The 22,237-nt window shown below is 45.0% G+C and overlaps 2 protein-coding genes across 3 annotated transcripts in view; one reads left to right on the forward strand and one right to left on the reverse strand.

Annotated features, from left to right (window-relative positions):
- RPL24 (ribosomal protein L24) overlaps positions 1-22,237 on the reverse strand; it is a 432,745-nt gene that overhangs the window by 50,564 nt on the left and 359,944 nt on the right. The gene's annotated exons all lie outside the window — the stretch shown is intronic.
- NFKBIZ (NFKB inhibitor zeta) lies at positions 12,990-21,382 on the forward strand. 2 transcript variants are annotated; one of them, XM_050973437.1, is made up of 12 exons: positions 12,990-13,153; positions 13,634-13,773; positions 14,700-14,736; positions 14,833-14,936; positions 15,077-15,840; positions 16,279-16,384; positions 16,716-16,862; positions 17,370-17,433; positions 18,059-18,228; positions 18,879-18,989; positions 19,075-19,242; positions 19,859-21,382. In XM_050973437.1, the coding sequence occupies exons 2-12, from the start codon at positions 13,645-13,647 to the stop codon at positions 19,910-19,912; spliced, it is 1,854 nt and encodes a 617-aa protein (XP_050829394.1). In that variant the 5' UTR covers positions 12,990-13,153; positions 13,634-13,644; the 3' UTR covers positions 19,913-21,382. The 2 variants fall into 2 exon arrangements, with proteins under 2 accessions (XP_050829394.1, XP_030090718.1); XM_030234858.2 differs by having other exon boundaries at positions 12,991-13,214.

The raw sequence follows: 22,237 nt of genomic DNA on the forward strand, positions 1-22,237 counted from the left end.
CTCCTGACAGTGATGACACAGCAATCTTGTTAGGTACAGTTCCAGACTCTGCTTGCAGTTGGTTTGAAGCCATGTGTATTGTGTTCTCACATGACTGTGGATGTGACAGATATCATAGCTGGGGAACTTTTTAAAAGAAACCCAAAGCATTTGTAATCAAGCTAAGGAGGAGTGTACAGGCAGATTTTCATCATGTGCCAAGTGCTCCTAAGAGGCTGTGGTGACTCAGGGAAGGTAAATGTAACTTGCCTGAGATAGCATAGGTTTCTTGGCAAGGGCAGGGGCTTGAGTCTCATCCAGCAGACACAAGGACAGGAGGCTCACCAGGGCTGGCAAGAGGCCAAAACTACATGGTTTCTTATCTGGTTGGAATGGGACTTCTTGTGCTCATCCCATGGTTTAGCCCTGCATCCCCAGTTAGCAGTGTATAAGGTAACTTCTAACATTAGCTGTTCTATTACGGTGCAAGATCAATGTGTCTGAAACCAGGGAAATGTTTTATGTCCTGGAATCTGGATCTTTGAGTCTTCCTGAATTGTTAATTCATCACAGTGCTTGTCACCCAGATCTAAACTCTCATGTAAGGGAACCTAGCATGTATCTGGGCAGTGATTCTAAAATCCTGTCCTAATTACTGAGTCCTCCTTCACTGTTGGTGTTACTAGCCTCTTGTGGGTATATTCAGTAGCCTTCTGGGGTGATGCAAGCTGGTCTGCTCTGTGGATCTGTCCTAGTGAATTGTACAGGAGCTTCTCTGCTTGGAAGGGGAAAGGGGGATTTTGTGTGGGAATGCTAGAGAATTGAGTGTGTGAGTTACAATCTGTGAGCCCCAGATGCAGAGTGAGCAAGTCACTAAAGCTAAGTGAAAGTGCAACATGCCCTCCCCCACATTCCAACTCTGTCAGCTTGGGGCTTAATAGATTAATCCCTTAATGAATGTGGCCAGAAGAGGGCTTTGAGGCACTGAAAAAGAGTCTGGGATGACTCTCAAATGAAAAACATAAGCCACAACATATTTGTCTTGATGGTGGTTTGTTTTCTAGCTCCTACATAGTTTGTGTTTTGAAAACAAATGTCACAAATACCACTGAGGCTCTTTGACTTGAAGTTTGTGAGTGAAATCAGTTGATGACATGAAATTGATAACTCTTAGATTGAAGACTATGCTTCAGAGGATTATTTTTTTCCCCAAAATATTCTTTTAAATCTGATTTTTTTTATCCTAAGCCACAAAAGGATCGAGAGGAGTAAACTTTACCAGGCTAGAATAGTATCTCTCAAGTTACTTCTTTCTGCAACACAGAAAATTAAGCAGTGTCTGTGGTCTGAGAGCAAGACATGCTGTGGCAGTCAGTGTTCTCTGGGTCAGCCATCCTTTAAACATTTTGTCCCCTCCAATTTTTACTCTCTCCTTCCCTGGTCAGTTCTGAAAATGGACAAGTGCTTTTCACCCTTTGCCCTTGCACTTAGGCCCTCTGGAGGCACCTGTTATTTTTTGGTTCTGTTTGGTACAAGGCTGTCCCTTTTCCCCCTAAATCTCTGCTGCAGGCTGTTTGCAAGGAAAGGAGCATTTATATAACAAGGACTATTCCTCTGCTGTGGGATGGCAGCTCCTTCTGAAGGACCTCACAGAAGAGCTTCCAGGTGGGACATGCCTGTGGGAGTGCAGTATGTGAGAGGCATGGCACAAGGAGGACCTGCAGTGAAAGAACCATGACAAATTACAGGGTTTTTCCCCTCTTGCCATCCTGCAGTCAGTTCTTTCCACTCCTTCCTACCCTTTGGTTTTCCCTGAGCTGGGTGAGTCACGCTTTCCAGTCCTGCCTGCCCTCTTTTCTGAGTCAGCTTCTCTCAGGGAATTGTCGCTTGCTCTTGGCAAGGCAGCTATTTCTGTCTCTAGCTGTTTCTTCCTTCTAATGGTTTCACATCTTTCTGCGCCACATTTTTGTATTTTCCCCTGTGTAGGATTATTATTATTTGCTTTTTCTGTGCCTTGCTTTTGCCCTTGCCTTGAAAAGTAAAATTAGAAAAAGAAAGTTACTTTACTGAAAAATATCCTATCTTAAAAATCCAATTAAAAAAAAAAATCAGGTGCTCCAGTAGCAAGCTGATATTATAATTACTTTACGTTGTTGTAAAATGTGTTCAAGATATGTGTATCTTCCAATCCCAGAAGTTTCATATCTGCTGGTTGAAATGTAGGTTCCCTATGTTAACACATTTCTTCCTGATGTCCTGTTGCCCGTGTTCTTGAGCACAACAAACATTGTTACAAGTAGATATTTTCATTTGGGGCTGGAGTAATAACATTTCATCCTGCCCTGCCACACATCAGCCATGGCATTTTTACTTTTCTTGTCAGACTTGGATTTTCCTTTTCTTTGCAGCAGGTACTGACCTCTTTGCACAGGAGGGGGCTGACCTCCATCACATATTCAGCTCATAAAAAATGTCCCCTGTTGTGGCAATGTTCATCACTCGGGGTCACCAAATGTGGTGGTGTTCACAGGGGTCCCAGGACGAGGGAAGAGATGACAATCTTGACTTCATGTTTCAGAAGGCTGATTTATTATTTTATGAGATATATTATATTAAAAGAAAATTATATGCTAAGACTACACTAAAAGAAAAGAGAAAGGAGACATCAGAAGGCTAGCAATGGAAAGGAATGGAATGATAATAAAACCTTGTGATTGCTCACAGCCTCGACACAGCTGGCTGTCATTGTTCATCAAGTAAAAACAATTTCACATGCAGGGTAAACAATTCTCCAAATCACATTCCAAAGCAGCAAAACATGGATAAGCTGAAGCTTCTCAGGAGAAGCCCCTGGAGAGCTTCTCAGGAGAAAAGATCCTGGCAAAAGGATTAATTGTAAAATATGTCTGCAACACCCTCTGATTTCTGGAGTCAAAGCACCTGAGCTGCCCTAACTCCAAAGGCAGTGACACCTGGGAGAGTGGATAAGCTGAGTGGTGCTCCAGGTGCTGCTCCTACTGCCTGTGGTGTTGGGCCATCTGTGCCTCTTCGGGGCTGCAGCCTCCCCTCTTTGCAAAGAGAGATCTTGATCCCTTCTGAAGGCACTCAGAAGCACTCAGTCCCCAGAGGCAGCAGGTTTTGCTTCGCAGCTGCTGCAGGAGAGAGCAGGGCAAGGGTCTGGATGAGGCCCAGCCCTGACACGTGTTAGACAAGATTGAGAGCACCACGGGCCTTCAGAGAGCAAACAAATAGCAGCCCCAGCTGGAACAAACCATCCTGATTTCAAAGAGAAGTATCGAGCCCATCCAGATTATCAGCTGAACATGTTGCAGTGATACAATACATCTGCCAACAGGAAGATGGAGCCCACGCAGAGTTTCCTGCCTGCAGGGGGAAGGTTTTGAATGTATCACCTTTGGGATGGAGATGTTCTCTTCTACCTCCCTCCTGCAGCTTGCTGGGGCAGGGCAAGGGTGGGGATAAAGTCTGAGGATGTTCTGTTTGTTTTTAACATCTGTGTTCCAGTGCAGGAGGCACTGGGCAGGGGGACCAGTGGTTCGGTGCTTTTGCCCTGTTGGTGACAGCTGCTGGAAATTGTATCAGTTGTATTGGAATTTGGGAAGGGACAACACAAAGCACTGAAAGTGACAGCTGTTTGCTCTGGAAAGATTTGGGTGTCGTGTCCTTGCTCACCATGTTTGACATGCATGGTGAGTCCTGGCCCATGCCACTGCTGAAAGAAGAAAAGAAAAGGGATTATGATTAAGATGGATCTACTCACATTTTAGAAAAATCCAGGACACCTTTTTTATACTGAAGGTTGTTTTTATCTACTGGAGCAGGTGACTACTTCACACCTGATACATCTGTGAAAAATGAGACTAATTTTTTTCCTTTCTATTTTTTTATTTCACATATAACCCCCTTCCCATTTTAACCAGGGTCCTGACTGTATGGAGCTTTCTTACTGACAGCCTGTGAAACTCATTCCAACCTTTCTGAGGGCAAAGTCCTGCTGAAAGCCAGCCATATGCCACGGAGAGGTGTTTGTCCTGCACCACCTCCCAAAGGCTGGAGCTATTTTTTTTTTCCTGTGGGACACTGGATCTCTCTTGCTCCCTATGTGAATGCTATGCAGGCATCTGCTTGTCCAGTTTACCCAAGTAGTGCCAAGACAGAAAAGGGATAGTGAGATGCAGCTCAATGCCTGTGGCCACACAGGCAGCACTGCAGGTAGGAGGACCTGACCCTGGCAGGCAGGAAACCCCACTGGGAAACCTGCAGGTTTCTCTTCACCCAATTGTTGCCCAGCACTTTTTCATTATTCTTATCTCATATGAGTGTTTTCTAGACCCTTTTTTAGCAGTGTTACACCAGCCTGGGATTTCCTGCCAGCCTCTTTGGCAGGGGAATGTCCTCTGCCAGGGCTTACCCCACCTGGGAAATTCCACCGTGCAGAAAAAGTCCAGGGAGCCATGCTCACACCACTGTCCTCCTCCACCCTGCTTCCTCTCACATGTCACAACATCCCCGTTTCCTGTCAACCAGAGCCAAAAGATAAGTGGTGTGCAAGCCACTGCACTAGAAGTGCCCTGTGGGTACTCAGCCAGGAGCTGAAAGAAACTTGTGGGGTGTTGTTTTGGGTTTTGGGGTGGTTTTTTTTTTTTTCTTTTTTATTTATTTTTTTTTTTTTTTTGTGAACAGAAAGCCAAAGTAAGCAGGACTTTTGTGAGGGTGGGGAAGAAAAATTTCCTTACCACTGCTTCTCTGTTTCACACCTTTAAACCTCAGAGGAACTTCTCAGTCATTCACACAGGCATGGCCATAAGGAATGATCGGTTGCCAATGGGGTGCCAAGAACTGCCTTGTTTTCCATAGAACTATTCCTAACTCCACTCCTCCAACATGAAGGTATGCTGGTATAATTTAATTGATTTATTGCTTAGAAAACCTAGTTGATTGAAACAATATTGGCTTCTAATAAGTTTTTTTTTATTTGTAATAGCCTCGCAAGTGGCTTGCGCTGTAATAATGTGTGTGTTTTGGGGTTGAGTATGGAAGAATGGTTGGCTTTTGGGAAGGTAATGGCTAACAGCCAAGAGCAAAAAAACCACAAAGAATGGTGTGATTTTTGAAAATCCTTGGTCAATCTGGTGGCAAAATACTCCTAAATAGCTTAATTGTTCTGGGTGACACTCTCTGAAACAATCTGCATTTTTAGGGGAGGGTGTAATAGCTTTCCAGAGGATGGATGGATGGATGGAAAGATAACTTTGAGAGTACTGAATGGAAGAAACATTGTTAGTGGAAAAAAGGTGTTTTGTATAATCTTGATTACAGTTCTTTCCTGGCAGCTCATCATTAATTTTGGAATAGCAGAGCACCATCAGCTTATGAGCCTGCCATCTTCAACAGGACAGGAGTACACTGTCATGGTGCAGTGTGAGACAACACAGGGAAGCATATAAAAATTTGGATCTACACCTCCTTTCTTGTAATTAAAAAAAAAAACAAACAACAGTGGGAATAAAAAGAGTAAAGTTTAATGAGCTTAAAATTCACTTTAAATTTTGTTATGCTAAGGGGTTTATTAAACCAAGCCATAAACTTCTTTTCATCACCTGGCGAGGGTTTCCCTGGCTCACCACATGAGGCTGATTATGCAGCACCCCGTTCATTAACGTGCCCGTCTCCAGCAGGCAAGGAGGGCAGCTCAGCAGGAAGAGTCTTGCAGAGGATAAAATGGGGTCTGCTTTTCAGACCCCAAATGTTTGGGGGCAGGTGTGTGCCGTGATGACATTGGAGACGTGCATGCTACCAGGGGTGGGTAGCTCACATGTACTTCAGATGGAAGCCAGGTGATTTCAGCTGAGACATGGAGGTTTCCTGGAGGCACACAGAGGGCAGGGAAAGGGAGACACCCTGGGCTCTCCCTAAGCCAGACTAGGTGACCAGCAGTCAGGGACAAATGTCACCTAGGGGCCATATTTCTGCTCCAAACAAAACTCCAGTATCAGCTCCGTGATCACGTTCCAGCAAGTGATTTTTTATTTTTGCTCGTTAGAGTTCTATTTGCTTTCTTTGCAGCAAGCCACATTTCCTGTGCATTTGGTGGCAGTGGGTGGGAGCAGGGTGTGTGCAGGGAGGAAATGCCCTCTGTCACAGGGACCAGGCACCAGCCAAGCACCACCTGGGCTGCTTGGGGCAGCCTTGCAGCCTGCCACGCTGGAGGTTGTGGCTGGGATATCGTCGTCATCATCACGTCATCATCGTCATCATCAGTTGCTGGACACAGGTGTGCAGCAGCAGTCCTGGGCACTGGGGAGTTCCTTTCCCATTCCTGGGCTGCTTGGAGCAGCAGGGTGGCAGGAACAATGACATCCCTTTGCCTCCTGCTGCAGGATGTCTGACCTGTCTTTGCTTCTCACCTGGACTTTGAAGAGGAGCAAAACTCAGTCCTGGTGGTGCTGCTAAGAAACCCTGCTAAGACTTTATGTTTTCTCAGTCACAAACTCCTGAGACAAAATGTGCGAGGCAGAAACAAGAGCTGCTTTTACTTTTGCTTTCTTCTTAAGAAATTGGCAGGAAATTAAAAGGAAACTTAAACATCCATGGGCTGGCTTCTGTGGAGAGCAGCGTCCTGTCAGACAGGATGTGTCTGGCTTTGGAAGGTGTCTTTTCCCAGCTGGGAACTGGAGGAGGGAGCCAACGCCTGGGAACAGAGCTCTGCACAGTACCCCACCAAATCAAAGAGTTTATTTCCAACTTTCTTGATGTTTTATGCTAACTCGTGCATGATTTACATATTACTGTGAAGTTGTCATTACTGTCATAGATTTCTTTCTAAACCTGTAGCAGGTGGCTGTTAAGTCAATAGAAAGAACAGAGTATTTGGAGTCTTTCAGTGGTATTTGTATCTTTTATGCAGATATCTGGGATTGAGACTTGTGTGACAGCAAATTCTGACTCATAGGTGGAGAGGTATTGTCCCAGCTGTTCCAGCACACATTTAACTGAAGATAAAACCTGCCTTAGTAGAGCCAGTTTATCCTAAGCATCAGGAAAACTTTTGTGTCGCTGTTTGGAAGTGACCCAACATTTTCCCGACTATAACAAAATTTTGTCTGCCTTAATTTAGGTGTTTTTTTCAATGACAAAATTTCCTGTTTATTGAGTTTTTGTCTGAATAATGGAGGACAGCACTGTAGCTGAGTTTCAGGACTTTCCCAATAGTCAGATAGACATGTATTTTGAAAGCTGGGATTTCTCTAGTGAATGGATGTCTGAACTGAAAGCATTTAAACTCTATCAGCTGGAAAACACAGTGAAATAAGCTCAAGACATTAGACGAGGACATTCCCTTCAATGAACTCTACAGCATCAACATGCTACAAGTGCTTTTTACTGGTTGTCTTGCTTCTGCCTGGACTTTCCTGCTCGTTAATCTGCACCCTTGAGCAGATGGTATGCACACAGGATGTGTAGGATTGTGCAAATCAGTGCTGAGGCTTCCTGCAGGTGTTGATCATACCACGCAAGTGCTGCACAGGTGGGCTGTAGAAATACTGACATTGTGTCTGGGGTTTCTGGACTGGTCAGCTGTTAGACCTGCTGTCTGGTAGAGGTGACTAGTTTGCCATGTCCAAGAAGTGCACAAATTTTCAAAATCTGCCTAGACAATGTTTTTGAGTGGAAAAATATGTGTTTGAGAAACCTGGATGTATGGCAACCTTAATCTTAGATAGGTTACCTGCTACTACACACAAACTGAGTCTAGGAATGCAAGTATCTGGGTAGAGAACAGCTCAAAAAACAATGTTTTTCTAGGTTTAAATGTCACTTTGAGATTTTTCCTCCCATTCCTGTGCTGAAGTGTTGCATGGCAATGTGAATGCAGACAGCTCTGCAGTCGCTGTTAGAAAGTGGTTTCGTTTTACAGGTTGTTGAAGTGGTCCTTGTTTGTGGAAGGCAGGAACTTTGAAATTAAAGTACACCAGAACCCAGCTCATCTACTGTGCTTGCAACACATGCTCCTGCATCTCACAGCAGAACATGAAATTAATGTGAGCTATGAATGTCAGGTTTTGCCCCAGGTTGATCATCCACATTAGGAAGAAAAATGTCTTCAGCATGAGCAACAAGGAAAACTGATGCTGACCCTTCCAAACCTACACTGTCTACCTAACAGCACTGAGAAACTGTGCCAACCCCTTTTCTAAACTGGAACACCACAAGAAGCCACATACTTTGAGGCAAGAACACGCACTCTCTACCTCATCTATGTACAGGCAGTATCCTTTAGGATAGGTGACATATTACGTTGCCCTTTGCTATGGGGAAATAGCCTCCTGCTCCTTGTTTACATGCTGTGACATCAGTGGTGTGTGTATTTCTCCCCTGCTGCAAGGCACTAATGAACTAATGAGATAGGTAAGCTGCTGAGAAAACATGACTAACCAGGGTAGTGAGTATGTTGGGAAGAATGTCCCCAGACACAAGGTATATATACAAGGAAATTGCTTTCACAGAACTCAGGTCCTCTCTGCCAGCTTTGCAACACTTGCTGGGTTTAGGGTTTCTTTTCTTCTGCACTGATTTCAGCTGTTTTATATACACAGTGTTGAAGGATCTACTTAGGAACAGCCCACTTTTTTTTTTAATTTACCTTTTTTGTTGTTTTTTAAATATCAGATAGCTTGAGAGAAAAAAAAGTAGAATTGAGGGTATTCTCTGGATCAAAGGAGTAAGGCCCAAAAGAAATATGTTAAATAAGAACTCCAAGTTTTTCCTTAATATGAAGACTTATACATGCCCCCTTTTGATGTTCAGGTTAATCCCAGAACGTCAGTCTTGGAGACCAAAGTCTAGGAAAAATGTACCAATACAAGTATAGCAAAGAGAGAAGAAACACTAACTCCTCTGTACCAGCTTTTAGAGTAAACCCCTGTCATGGACCACTTCCAACCTGCTGACAAGTGCTCTCCAGAACCCTTAAAGCAAATGCAGGTACAGACCCTGAATGCTCTCTAGAAGTGGAATAGTTCCGGACATTTTACCTCTGTTTTTCTCAGTGCCAGTCTAGAAGCAAAGTGAATGTTGTGCTGCATGGTTTGAGAGGTGTGTGCTGTTGGAAATGTTGCTGGGGTGCAGAGGTGTGGTGGTGGTGGTGTTTGAGGCTCAGCTCACAGTGTGCAGCAGGAGCCTCAATTATACCCGGTGGAGAATAGGGCTTGTTTGACATCAGCAAAGCAAATATTCATTTGCATTAAGCAACTGGATTGTAAACTACCATTTTTATGTCCAGTTTAAGAAATACCACAAAGGTCATGCTGCTCCAGAAACATGTTGCAAAACCAAGTTCTTGTTTCTAGTAGTTTGTGCTCTGACACTTCACCTAGAGGCTGTCCCTTATTCCATGCTGCTGCTTAGGAGACAGAGTGAGGGGAGAGATTTGTTCTGCTCCCATACCTGCCAAACCATGGGCTGCTCTGAGAGCTGGCATGTTCCTCACTCACATGGGGAGGTTGTACAGTGTGCCTGGCAGAGTGACTACGTGCTGCTCTACAGGGAAGACAAAGCTCCACTTACTGGGCTTGCTTTATTCATTCATTTCTTTATTTAAAGCCTACATTCCCTATAGCACTCACCCCAGTATGTGCCCCGGGGACCAAGCAGTGCAGGCACACTGCATCTTTTCTCTGTGCTTGCTCTGATTAGGATGGCAAAGGGGATAAACATGACCTTGGTTAGCCTAGGTGTTCAGCAAGTGGTTAAAGTCTAAGGTGTTGGTATTCAGCCTCTTTGCTTTCTGTAATGAGACCCCTACCCAGCAAGCATAAGCTTCAAGACAACTGGATTTTGGTTTTGTTCTTAACAAAAGTTTTTCCAGATCCCATGAAGTAGCTCATGTGTGTGCACGTCACACTCTCAAAAGTTATTTCATTAATCAAGTATATTGGATTAACCTGAACCAAAACTGGGTGCTTTTAATGCTAAAACCGTGAGCTGTGCTCTGAAGAGAGGGAAGAAACAGTTTTCAGAAACAAGTGCGTTCTGTTTCCTTTTTGTTGTTAGTTGAGATACCAAGATAGGCTTATCTCACTTTCTGCACGTGTATAGAAAAGTGCTTTCAGGACAAATGCTGCTGCTAGCGGCCACTAGTAGGCATTATTGATACATCCCAGCAGGGAGCTGGTGCAATAAAAACACGGGCAGACAGCACATGGGGCAGCTGAGGTGGCTGCCTTGTGCTCACCTTACAGCCTTCTCCAGCTCTGAGGTTGGTGGGTTACACCGAATTACAGCTTGGCCGAAGAGGCTGAAACCAGCTGGATGCCTTCCCAAGGAGAAGAGGTGACAAGTGCTTTTTTCTTTGGTCACCACCCTGCCCCAGAGGAACTTACTTTGGTTGAAGATGCCTTACAGGGTTTTGGTCACCACAGATGTTACGTAGTGTTTGGGCCAAAACCCAAAACCCACTAATGCTCAAGGTCTGCAGCATTAATAATTACAGTTTGTGGATGTAGCAATAATTTACCAGTAACTCTCATAGAAGCACTTGGAGAACACAGGGCTGCTGTGAGCCAGCACATCTTGTGCAACCAATGGGTGTGTGTATATTTTTGAAAGAGCCTTTTGTTATGGAGTTTGGTGGAATTAGACTTGCCTTAATCTGCTTTGACTGGGAGTAGATTTATGCCAGGACACCTGATAAATAAGATGTCACTGATGAAACAAGTATGAGCTGAAGTATCAAATTGTTGCCTTAAATGTATTTTGCTTGGTAAAAGGAGAGGAAGTCAGCAATTCAACCTTCAGCAGAGTAGAGAGTTTGGAATAGAAGAGAAAAGGAAATTCTATGCCTTCTCTAGGGAAAAAACCAAATACAAACTCATTAAATTGTTTTATAGAAGAGCTTTCATTCATATATAGAGACTAATCTCCAATTAAATCCATTCCAAAATTGTTATTGAATAGCAAGGATAAAGATGCTGCCTGTCCCTGCCTGCATGTGGTTTAGGAACCTTCTATGACACAGAAGAACTACAATGAGACAAAACCACTTTTGGCTTGAAATCGCTTTTACAACATTTTAAAGGGAATGGCAGGCAACTGCAAAGACAAATCTAATTTTCTGGATTATCAACTTCTCAGATTTGCATTACCATCCACTTGCTAAAAGACAAGATGCATTTTGTAGTAATTGTAGAGCCTCCTGAGAGATTGAAATGAGTGGCTTTCTGGGCTCCCTGGCAGGGACAAGAACACAAAGGTCCATCAGTTGGATCCACTTTGGAAATCTGAGTTGTGGGTCCTTCTCACAGCTGCTGAATGTGCAAAGAGCATTCACAGGCTCCAGGATCTCTGAGCACCCAGTGCTTTTCAGTGAGGAGAAAAGCATCTACCTGAGGTTAAGGTATCATAACTGAGGTCTAAGGCTTGAAGAACAGGGAACCATCTCTTTGCTTGTTTAAAACACACAGCCTGATTTAATAGATCCTCACTTGTGTAACGTGCTTTGTTAAATGAGGGAGAAGGTGTGCTTGGGGGTGAGTTTCTGCTCAGGGATCAAGTGAATTTTTACCTTTATTGGGGTATTGCTGCCACTACTTGGCATCTGATTTGTTTTATAGGTTCTACTTGCAAATTTCACTCTGGCTGCATAGATTCAATCTATGGTGTAAGACTCTTGTCTTTGGAGTAGAAACCTGCCTAGACAGTTCTCAGCAAAACCCTTCGTTCACTTGAAGGTGGGAGAAATATTTGAATAATATAAAGCAATTCCCTCCTCCCTCCTTGTGGGCTGATTAATATAATTTCATATTGCACCTAACCCATGCTATTCAATACAATTAAAACATATAAATTACCTTCAGTTTGCATAATATACTTTAGAATGACCATGTAAAACCATGATGTTTTACTACATATTTATTGGGCCAGCCACAGTGTTAAAAACATCCTAATCTCAACCTTGTGGGCAAAATTCCTCACTTGTATTTTAGAAGATGGTGACTCTGGTGGAAATGGGAAAGGAGAAATATTTGTTTGAAAAGTAGAAACCCGAGAAGTCTTCCTGAGAACATTGGTAATAACTCAGTGATGTTAACAGTAATTGTGCAGTTTCACCCACTTTTTGTTTTGGCATCGTGTTGCTTTCCCTCTTCTCCCCAAGAAGAATGTCGAGGTGGCCTCGACCGAGAGGCTCTTGCCACCGTAGAATGGTGTAAGCTACAACCAAAATCTCTCCTAGTGTGCCCCTGCCCACTCCACGCTGGGTAAGAGGAACTCAGATGACTCATCTCAGTCGTGAGTAACTGCTCACGTTCCCCTTCTCGCTGGATGCTGCTCGTGGGATGCACGTGACCAAAAAGTCTCCGTTCTTCCATGACTGTGTCCTGGAGCCAAGGACTGGCAGGACTGGGGCAAAGCGTGAGGGATGCCTGCTAATGGGGACATGAGGTGGCATCAGCAGCGGTGGGAGGCCGAGGGAGATTCCGCTCATTCCCACCTCTGCAGCTCCATAAGAGAGTGGCAATTTGTGGTTGCATGCCTTGTGAGCGAGGGTTGCCAAGGCTGCATCTGAACAACGCTCTCAGGCTCACGCGTGGTTCTTGGGGTGTCCTGGACAAGGCCGGGAGTTGGACTGATGTAGCCTTTCCAACTCAGGATATTCTGTTACCCCGCGAAACCTACAGGGACAAGCTCGGCCGATGAGGCGGCACCCCGGACCACGACTCACCGCCACGGCCACCGCCGCCCCCTCCCCCGGGCTGTCCCGGGCAGAGGCAGCGGCCCTCACGGGCAGGCTCCTCCCACCGCCCTTACGGGAAGCGCGGCCCCGCCCGGCGCGGCCCCTCCCGCGGGGGGCGGACCCGGTATAAGCGCGGCCGCGGGCCCGCGCCCCCAGAGCCGCCGTGCCGCCCGCCCAGCCCTGGCCGTGCCCCTGTCCGCTCCGCCGCCCGCCGCCCCGCGCTGCCGCCCGCCGCGCCGCACCGCCATGATCGTGGAGAGCAGCCGGGACGCGGCGCCCGATGGCGGCGACGGCGGCGCCCTCAGCAGCCCCATCAACCTCGCCTACTTCTACGGGGCCTCGCCCCACTCCAGCGAGGGGAGCTGCTCGCCGGCGCACTCCTCCGCCCCGGGCTCGCCGGGATCCGACTCGGACCTCTCGGTGAGCAGCCGCGGCGGCGGCCGGAGGGACCCCCGGGGCGGCCCCCGCCCCGCGCTGCAAGGTACGGCGGGTCCCCGCGGCGGCCACGGCCCCGGGGGGTGGCGGGGAGAGCGCGGAGCCGCGGGTACCGCTCCGTCCCCTCGGGGGCGAAGCCGGCCGCCGATCCTCCCGTGTGGGAAAGCGGCCGAAGCGGTGAAAGGCGGACGCGTTTGGCCGGCGCTTCGTGCCCGGTGCTGCGGTGCTCCCGTGCGCGGAGCGGGAGCGGCGGGGCGGTCCCCGGGGCAGCGGAGGAGCCGCACGCCCGTGGGATGGCGAAGGGGCACGCGGAGCAGCTCTCTGGCTCCTCTCTGCTAAACCGGGCTTTAGGTGCCTTTCCACGAGAGTTTCTAGTTTGTTTGGGGTTTTTCCTATATTTATTATTTGTTAAACGTGAACGAAATGGGTGGCTTATGTTCGGGTTTTGTTTTCGTGTCTCCACAGTTGAACAACACATGGGGGGGGGAAAGCAGCACAGAGGACCTTTCCAGGGGGTCCGTGTGAAGAACTCCGTGAAGGAGCTCCTCCTGCACTTCAGGAGCAGCAAGCAGATGTCCTCGGGTCCTGCCACCGAGGAAAACAAGGTAACCGGCAGCTTTCTGCACTGACAGGTCTGATTTTAATGGTAACTGGCAAGAAAGCACTTTGCGGTAATGCTAGAGATGAGCTTTTGCTTTATCTGCTGTGGATGGAATCAGTGTTTTTCCTTTTCAACACGTAATGGAAAAACGCAGCTGAGAAGAAATCAGAAAGAAGGTTTGCCATGAATGAAGAAGGCATTTTAAAATGTTCTTATTAAGCTTTATTTTCTAAAGAGAGTCTGGATAAAGATACATTTGTGTTGCGAAACCACAGAAATTCCGTGTTGGCTGGAATGAGATCATTCATTGGAAGGGTTAGGGATTTTTCTCAGATTTGTTTGTCATGCTATTGCGCCTCCCTGTGCAAAGCACACAGTGTAAGGGTAGGCCCTTTCAGTCTGAAAGGATGAAAATTACAGGAAATTCTGAGAAGATTAAGGGGTGGTTTTGATTTGATTAGATTCTTTTTTGTGAGTGTGTGTTTGAAAGTATCCAAGATAAGTGTTTTCAGAGGAAGATTTTTGCATATGAAAGTTCACGGCATTAAAGAAGTGTAAAATTGACTGGGTTATTAATGTTTCAAAAAAATCCTCTGGTGTCTGGAAGGAATAATGTATTTCTCTAGATTTTCTGGAGTTTTGTGGTATTATAACAAATGGCTTGAAAAGCCTAAAGAACAACAGTGGGTTTTATTATTAAACTATTTCCATTTTTCTAACCTTAATTAAAAGCAATTAAGTTAGGGTTAGACAACCACGTACTAGAATTATTCTAAGGTATATTCTTTGTTTATAGAAGGAAGTCACTGCTTCTTTCTTGTTGTTGGGGTTTTTTCTGGGGTGGATTTTTTTTTGTGTTTATTTGTTTTTGTTTGTTTTCCCCCAGAAATAACATTATAATAACAGAAACATTTGGATATTTCTTAACAGGCACAAGGAGGATTGGTGAACTACGAACCATACACAGGTAGACTATTTTTTAATACATACACTGCAGTAACATTTTAAATCAATTGTAAGAGTAACCTCTAAATGGATTCTAAATTTATTTTCTTTTCATCAGAACTGAAGAACATACTGGGCCACAGTGGCAAAAGAAAGGCTCCTGAACTCCTTTCTGATGGACCTTCTTTCAAACGCCAAGCGAATGTTCACCCACATCTCCTGGTAAGTTGGTAATAATTTTTTCCATGCCTTTATTTTTCAGTTTGCTTTGTGTGATCAGAAACTACCAGATACAGCTATATCTCTAATTTTCTGGGGCTTGTTTTGATTTGCCTTGTGTTGTTTCTTTCCCCCACCATCAGACCCCACCCCAGACACCAACTTCTATGGATAGCATGGAGGAGACCCATAAAAGTGACCTAAAGCACGAGAGCAGTTCTGATCTTCTTCAGAACATTATAAACATCAAGAACGAGTCCAGCCCCATTTCCCTGAACACAGTGCAGGTGAGCTGGTTGCACTCAGTCTCCAGCCACGGCTCTCCTGCTGAGCAGTACCAGGACAGCCCAGGAACACAGGCTTTCTCCCCGTCCCAGAAGTACCAAGCATTCCAAGACCACACCAGCCAGCATATGCTTGATCCGCCGCAGCATTACCAGTTCTCTGCATCCCAGAGCCAAGATTTGTCACAGAGTTACCCTTCAGATGCCTCCCTGGACTACAGGCCGTTTGTTGCCAGTGACCAGTCTCCTGCCTACCAGCAGAACACCTTTGAGAGCCACGAGCTGCCGTACTGCCCGTCGCAGAGCTTCTCTTCCCTCCTGAACGACTCGGAAGGCTCAGACAGCATCTCCGCTCCCCTCCAGCCGCTGAGCAGTGCCCACCCGCAGGCTGAGGCTGCCCCTCACGCCCCCAGCTTCAGCTTGCTCTCCAGCAACCTCTGTGGTAGTCTGGAGCGCAGCATCTCTTTGGCTACTCTGAATGTCTCGCTGCCTGACCAAAACGTCGCCAGGAGCACGACGCAGCTGGGCAAGTCATTTTTTCAGTGGCAAGTGGAACAGGAGGAGAACAAACTGGCTAACATCTCTCAAGACCAGTTCCTGGCAAAGGACGCCGATGGAGACACGTGAGTGCCGTTTATCTTGGTGTTTCTTCTGTGGGAGGCTGGGGAGTGTTTCTGTTTGGGTTTTGGCAGACTGTGGGTTATAGTGAAGCAGTTCAATAGCAGTGTTTGTGTCACAAGTTCAGTGGTTTGGCTGATCAAGGGAAAGGTGTGGTGTTGCTGATGGCTGCCATGCAGAGCTCCAGCACACTTGAGTGTTGAGTGCTAGAAATTTTCTAATTTCAGGTGCTTATTGTTAGACTTGGTTAAAAAAGTAGGAAAACATTCGAATTTAGATGCTTTAAATTGCCCTGGAAAGAAAATACCCATGTTCCTGTCTTAGTTACACAGAGGAGGTCTGGGGCTGGCAGCGGAGTACCTCTTCTAGACATTTGGTTCCCTGCTGTCTTGAGCCCTGGTTTGTGTCTGTTTTTGTAACTCTGTTGCCTCTCTTTCCTGCAGCTTCCTCCACATTGCTGTGGCCCAGGGGCGTCGAGCACTCTCCTATGTTCTTGCAAGGAAGATGGCTGCCCTGCACATGCTGGATATTAAAGAGCACAATGGCCAGGTGAGGTTCTGAAAAAAATCTTTGCACCTGCTTTTTGCACCTGAGTGCTTCTGCATGTCTGAACCCTGGGAAAAATGTGGTGAAATGCTTATTTAATATTAACCCCAAGATTTAGCCTGCATACTAATATTAACCTTGAGCTATTAATACTTCTTGGGATCACCTTGAGCTGGTAAAACTATGTGCTCTGCTTCATTTGTCCTGGCTTCCTAGTATTCATAATCACTGCTTAAATAATACCAGGTAGCTAGGGTTTTTATTTGTTTTAGTTGCTCTTTCCTGTTAGAGATCAGATGACTAATAGCTTAAATTTTCTTCTTGATGTTTGCAGAGTGCTTTCCAGGTTGCTGTGGCTGCCAATCAGCATCTCATTGTGCAGGACCTGGTTAGCTTGGGGGCTCAAGTGAACACCACAGACTGCTGGGGCAGGACGCCGCTGCATGTCTGCGCTGAGAAGGGGCATGCCCAGGTCCTCCAGGTAAGAGCCAGGCAGGCACAGCTCTGCCCCTGCCATTGCCTCTTACCCTTAGCTGTGTTGGGAAACTCTGGAAACACCACCACACCAAAAAAATCCTTCCTTTATCTTTCTCTCTGGGTAGCCTTGTGAGTCTGTCTACAAATAGAGCCTAAAGTGGGACTGAATTTCTCATTAAGGTTCTCATCAAGGTTTTTGAGTAATTTTGGGGGAATCCTCTGGTTTACCAAACCAAAACAGTAAGTCTCCTCTTAATCATAGGATCATTGAATGATTTGGGTTGGGAAGGACTTCAAAGATTTTCCAATTCTAATGCCCCTGCTGTGCTCGGTGATACCTTTCACTAGACCAGATTGCTCAGAGGCCCATTCAGCCTGGCCTTGAACACTTCCAGGGATGCTGTTATTTATTGCAACTTTATTACAGTTACTGCAGTAAGACAATAAGCAAATTTGAAGCAGTATGGGGTTTGGATAAGATGTAAATGTGTACCTGTTCCCACTTTTCTAGGCAATCCAAAAGGGAGCTATGGGAAGCAATCAGTATGTGGACCTTGAGGCAACAAACTACGATGGTGAGTAGTTAAGAGTTTATAATTTACAGAGTTACTGGATAGTACAGTGTTTTATAGCTACTGATGGGAATGCAATAAAATGCAATATTTCCTTTTAAGATGGAAATTTACAGGTGCAATTGACATATCTGTCAGATGAAAATGTGATTAGTCTGTGTCTGTCAGGAGCTCTTTCCTCTTACATGTGATTGCTGTGTTGGCACGGAGAGCATAGGTTGTAACTGGCCATTGTTACAACATTGGACTGCCAACATTGTGTCAGTGGATACAGTAGCCAGAATCTGGCAGTAGAAAGCTATTCTGTTGGGACCCCTTTTCCATAAAACAGCTCTTTCTAATGTATAGTTTGTTCAAAAATATATTAGAAAGTTATTCTTTCACCATCAGCTGGCTGAGAGCTCACAGTAGGCTGCTGCTTCACTGTTCTGTTGATGGACAGTCTGGATCTCAGGGTGCTTGGGACCAGTCACTGTCACCTACAAATATGAATCAACCCTGGGCTTAATGGGGGGGGTAGGAGCTTCTTTATCCAACCTCTGAAACAAGCAGCAGTCGATACTTCAGTATTGCATTTGTTCATTCATGATGATTTTTATGGGTTTTTTATGTGTTTTTTGATGTTCAGGTTTGACAGCATTGCACTGTGCAGTTCTGGCCCATAATGCTGTGCTGCATGAACTGCAGAACTGTCAGCCACCTCACTCCCCTGAGGTCCAGGAGCTTCTGCTGAGAAACAAGAGCCTGGTAGAAACTATCAAGATTCTGATACAGATGGGAGCCTCTGTTGAAGCCAAAGTAAGTAAAATGCCTTCGTCTGAAGTGCCAGATCCATAGAATGTGAAAGCAGGCTGTGTCCCTTTCTCCCATGCTGCATTTATTACAAGGGAAGAAGACTAATTTGAAAGCTTCCCTACAGCTTAATTTACCCAGATGGGATGAGAATGCTCCATTTATTCAGAGCAGGATATTATCAATGCAAATGAACCCTGTGGAAGGAGGGAGGTGACAGTCTAATCTCTAGACTAAGAATGATGCTATGCTGGCTGCAGTGAGTGAGGGTTGTAAAAGTAAGAGTATGTTTGGAGCACTCTGAGGTACCCATAGTAGAGGGTGCTGATGACACCTTGTCCTTGAGCTGCAAATTTTAATTAAAAACTGCTTAGTTGTGCAGTTCAGGTCTGTGCCGTGCCAGACGATTACTTAGCCAAAATATCAAATGTTACATTATGTAACAAGCTTACCTGCAGATGAGATCAGGTTCCATTGTTCATTAGAGGTTGATATTAAAATATATGTATTCAGATTCACTTTTGATGAATTGTAGTGCAGGTATGTTTGCTCAACACTCTGCACGTACTTTGCTTTTTATTTTTATTTGTCTGCGTGTTCCCTCTGGATAAGTGAAGCACCTGCAGGGAAGACTAAACAGTTTCTTTTTTTGATAGGATCGCAAAAGTGGTCGCTCCGCTTTACATTTGGCAGCAGAAGAAGCAAACCTGGAGCTCATTCGTCTCTTTTTGGAGCTGCCCAACTATCTCTCTTTTGTTAATGCAAAGGTATGGTGATTTTTTCCATAATCCAGATAGAGAAAGAGGCTCATGCCCCCACTTTTCCTTCATGGAGTTGTTTTGTGGTTCCCAGGCTTACAATGGCAACACAGCCCTGCACGTGGCTGCCAGCCTGCAGTACCGCGTGAGCCAGCTGGACGCTGTGCGCCTGCTCATGCGCAAGGGAGCCGATCCCAGTGCCAGGAACCTGGAGAATGAGCAGCCAGTTCATCTGGTTCCTGATGGCCTTGTAGGGGAACAGGTAAAAAATTCACAACAGCCTTCTCCTTCCATCTGTCCCTGTCCACACAAAAGCTGTGTTCTACTCCAGAACTTTCTTTGGGCAGTTTTCAAGGAAAGGATTTAGCAAATACCATTTTATTCCTTAGATCTTCAGCTTCAACACCAAGATCAGAATATACAGACCTGAAATTTTAGGTTTCCTGTGCAGCTGCTATTTTTTCCATCTTAAAAGCTTTTACCTGTCAAGACAGTCTTTGTTTCTGTAACCCTGCAATGTACTGGAGGCAGGACTCCTCCTCTTGCTCATCTCACTATGGCCTGAACTCATGCTTTTACTGCTCTTGTCAGAATTAGTAATGACAGTTCTTAGGCCTGAGTAATAGAGGGAGAAAATCCCTTTTTCCTACTTGATAAAAAAACTGACTCTTGACCTAAGACTAGTAACTTAAGCGCAGCTGAGTTGCTGACTGTTGCCTTTAATTCTTTCAAATGCTGTAAAGGGGGATCACTTCTTTAACTGAACTCAGGACCTAGGCTTGGATAAATGGATGCAAAACTGGATCTAGGGTGGGTTCTTTTCAGGACTTGCTTCAAGATGATGAATACTGATGTTTCTGTCTTTTTCTCTTCTCCAGATAAGACGTATCCTCAAAGGGAAGGCGATTCAGCAGAGAGTGTCGCCGTTTTAGGCTCCATGTTTCTTGGAGTTCAGCAACTTACACTCACTGTCAGTCAGGCAGTCCTAATCTATCTGTAAATAGAGCATTTGCCTGGTGTGGGCAAATGTTAGTTGTTTCTATGAAACAAAAGTATTTTGTTCACTATTATATAGTGGGTTACATAAGAGTAAAAAAGCCCCAAACCCAGCAATCAAATTCTTCCAACTAAAAGGGAATGCTTCATTCCCAAGTATGTGGAACATTTTCCTGGCTACCTGTATTTTCTGTATTTCATAGCTATGGCAAGACTGATTTTATTTAAACAGCCATACAGATAACTTCTAGGCAAGGGCAATTCTTTGGGAATTTTTTTTTTTTTTTAATTTTAGAGAGGGCTGATACAGGTCAAAATTGCAGAGATTGTGTTTTTAGTAACACTTAAATGCAAGAGAAATTAAATATTTTTGAAGTTGAACATTTATTTATGTAACTTTGTGGCTTTGTTCCTGTATCTTGTGCAGGATTGTATATAGTCACTGACATTATTGTACAGCTGTATAGTTCTGTGAATCTATTGATCACTTGGGGAAGGATCTGAAGAAACAAGTGCCTTGATCTTGAACTTGCAAATTGCATACAGAGTTATAATCCTATACTGGTGCAAATTGGGTAAATTCTGTTGTTCTGAAAGACTGAGGTTGGAAAGCAGAGTTATGATAGATTGTCCCTGGCACAGATTTGTGCATACTTTTGGAGTTGTGTAATAAAACATGAAAAGCTATGCTTCTTCAGGGGACTGTCAGTTTTTCTCGTACCCAGTAGGGGTTTTTCTTGTGATAGAACAATAGATTGAGAGAGGAGGGTCATTATTTTTATAGTATGTATGTAACTTGTACTTTTTATCTTGATTCAGTGCAAGTGTTTGGCTGCACTTCACTGTTGATGCATGCTGAAATCTCTCAATGTTAATTATAATACTTCAACATGTGTAAGCCTTCCTAATATTGGTGGGGCTTAAGCACATGCATAAGTAGCTTGCTGAATTGGGCTCTAGTTAATTCTAGAGACCTAAAGTTTTCCACCTCCTAAGCAGAGTTAGTCCATTTATGGTTTTACCTTATAGGTATAGTGGCTAGCAAAGTAATATTTGATGTTAACAGTTTTTCTATTTTTAATAATTATAAATGGAAAATGTATACTAATGATGCTGTATACTTGTGTTCTGTTGGATAAAACTTCCTCCTGTCATCTTCTGAATGATCCATGCTGGGCTGTAATCCAGTAGTATGTTCTCTGTATGGTCTTTGTTCTTAAACTGTTTTTTTTTCATCACATGCAGTTCTCTGTTGTAACCATTTAATTAGTCTGATTATGCTGTTTTGGCAAAGTATGTCTTGTAGACAAGCTAAATGAAAAATTCTGTTATGCAAAGGCTTAGTTGCAATGTATTTCTTGAAGGGTTATGTGTAACTTGTGTTTGAATAAACATGCTCATTCAGTTCTGGTGGTTACTGTGTGTGATACAAATAATGACGTAGTCAAGCTTGAGGTAAAACTGATTTAGCATGGTAATAGTGTGAGGCTGAAAAGCCATTTGCTAAGACAAAAGTGAATCCTTACCATTGTGCTGGTTATTCTTTCTCTTGTTTGATGCTGGTGTTCTGGGTCATGCACTGTGCACTTGTGTTGTCTGTGAACTGAGTAGGTGTGCCCCGAATTGAATTAGTAGTCCCCAGGTTTGAACACTTGTCCCTGCATACTGAAAGCAATGATAGCAGTTCTGACAGTGTTATGCTGTCACCATGACTTCCCTGCCTTGGTCCTCACTTCTGGCAGCTCAGGCACAAGTGTCACCCTAGCACAGGTGACAGTCTTTGTTAGGAAATAGGGCTGTACACATGGGGGATGGGCTGTCTGCCTCACAGGTGGTGATGAGATGGTTCTGGGCTGGCAGTGACCCTTCAGGGGGAAGAGCTGTCATCAGAGCCTGTCCCAGCTGAGGATGGAGCTGGAGAGATGACAACAGTTGAGATAAAAGTGGATGCAGCATTAGGATCTGTAGGAAAGGAAGAAAACCAAGAGGCCTTCTGTGTGACTGTATGAACCTGCTGTCCAGCCTTACTGCTGCTTGTGGTGAGGGTGAAAGTGTGGGAATTGGAAGAGGCCCGAAGGTGTGGAGGTGCCTCCTTGCAAGGAGCAGCAGAGTAAACGAGGACAGTCCTGCAGAGCCAAGACAGGCCAGAGAACCCGAGTAGGGATGAACTCACTCTCCCTTCCAGCCTGAGAGCTGGAAGCTATTCATGAAGATACCACACACACAACAGCCAGCAGGAAACAGAAATGAATTTCTTATTA

This window comes from Serinus canaria, chromosome 1, assembly GCF_022539315.1.
Source record: "Serinus canaria isolate serCan28SL12 chromosome 1, serCan2020, whole genome shotgun sequence".
NCBI classification, from domain to species: Eukaryota; Metazoa; Chordata; class Aves; order Passeriformes; family Fringillidae; genus Serinus; species Serinus canaria.

What these genes read in the sequence shown, in the direction of transcription:
- NFKBIZ (XM_050973437.1), top strand. Translation starts at nt 13,645, where the DNA reads ATGGGGGGGGGAAAGCAGCACAGAGGACCTTTCCAGGGGGTCCGTGTG. An exon ending in ATGTTCACCCACATCTCCTG is followed by an intron (nt 14,937 to 15,076) that starts GTAAGTTGGTAA and finishes CCCCACCATCAG; the next exon opens with ACCCCACCCCAGACACCAAC. An exon ending in TGAGGCAACAAACTACGATG is followed by an intron (nt 17,434 to 18,058) that starts GTGAGTAGTTAA and finishes TTTGATGTTCAG; the next exon opens with GTTTGACAGCATTGCACTGT.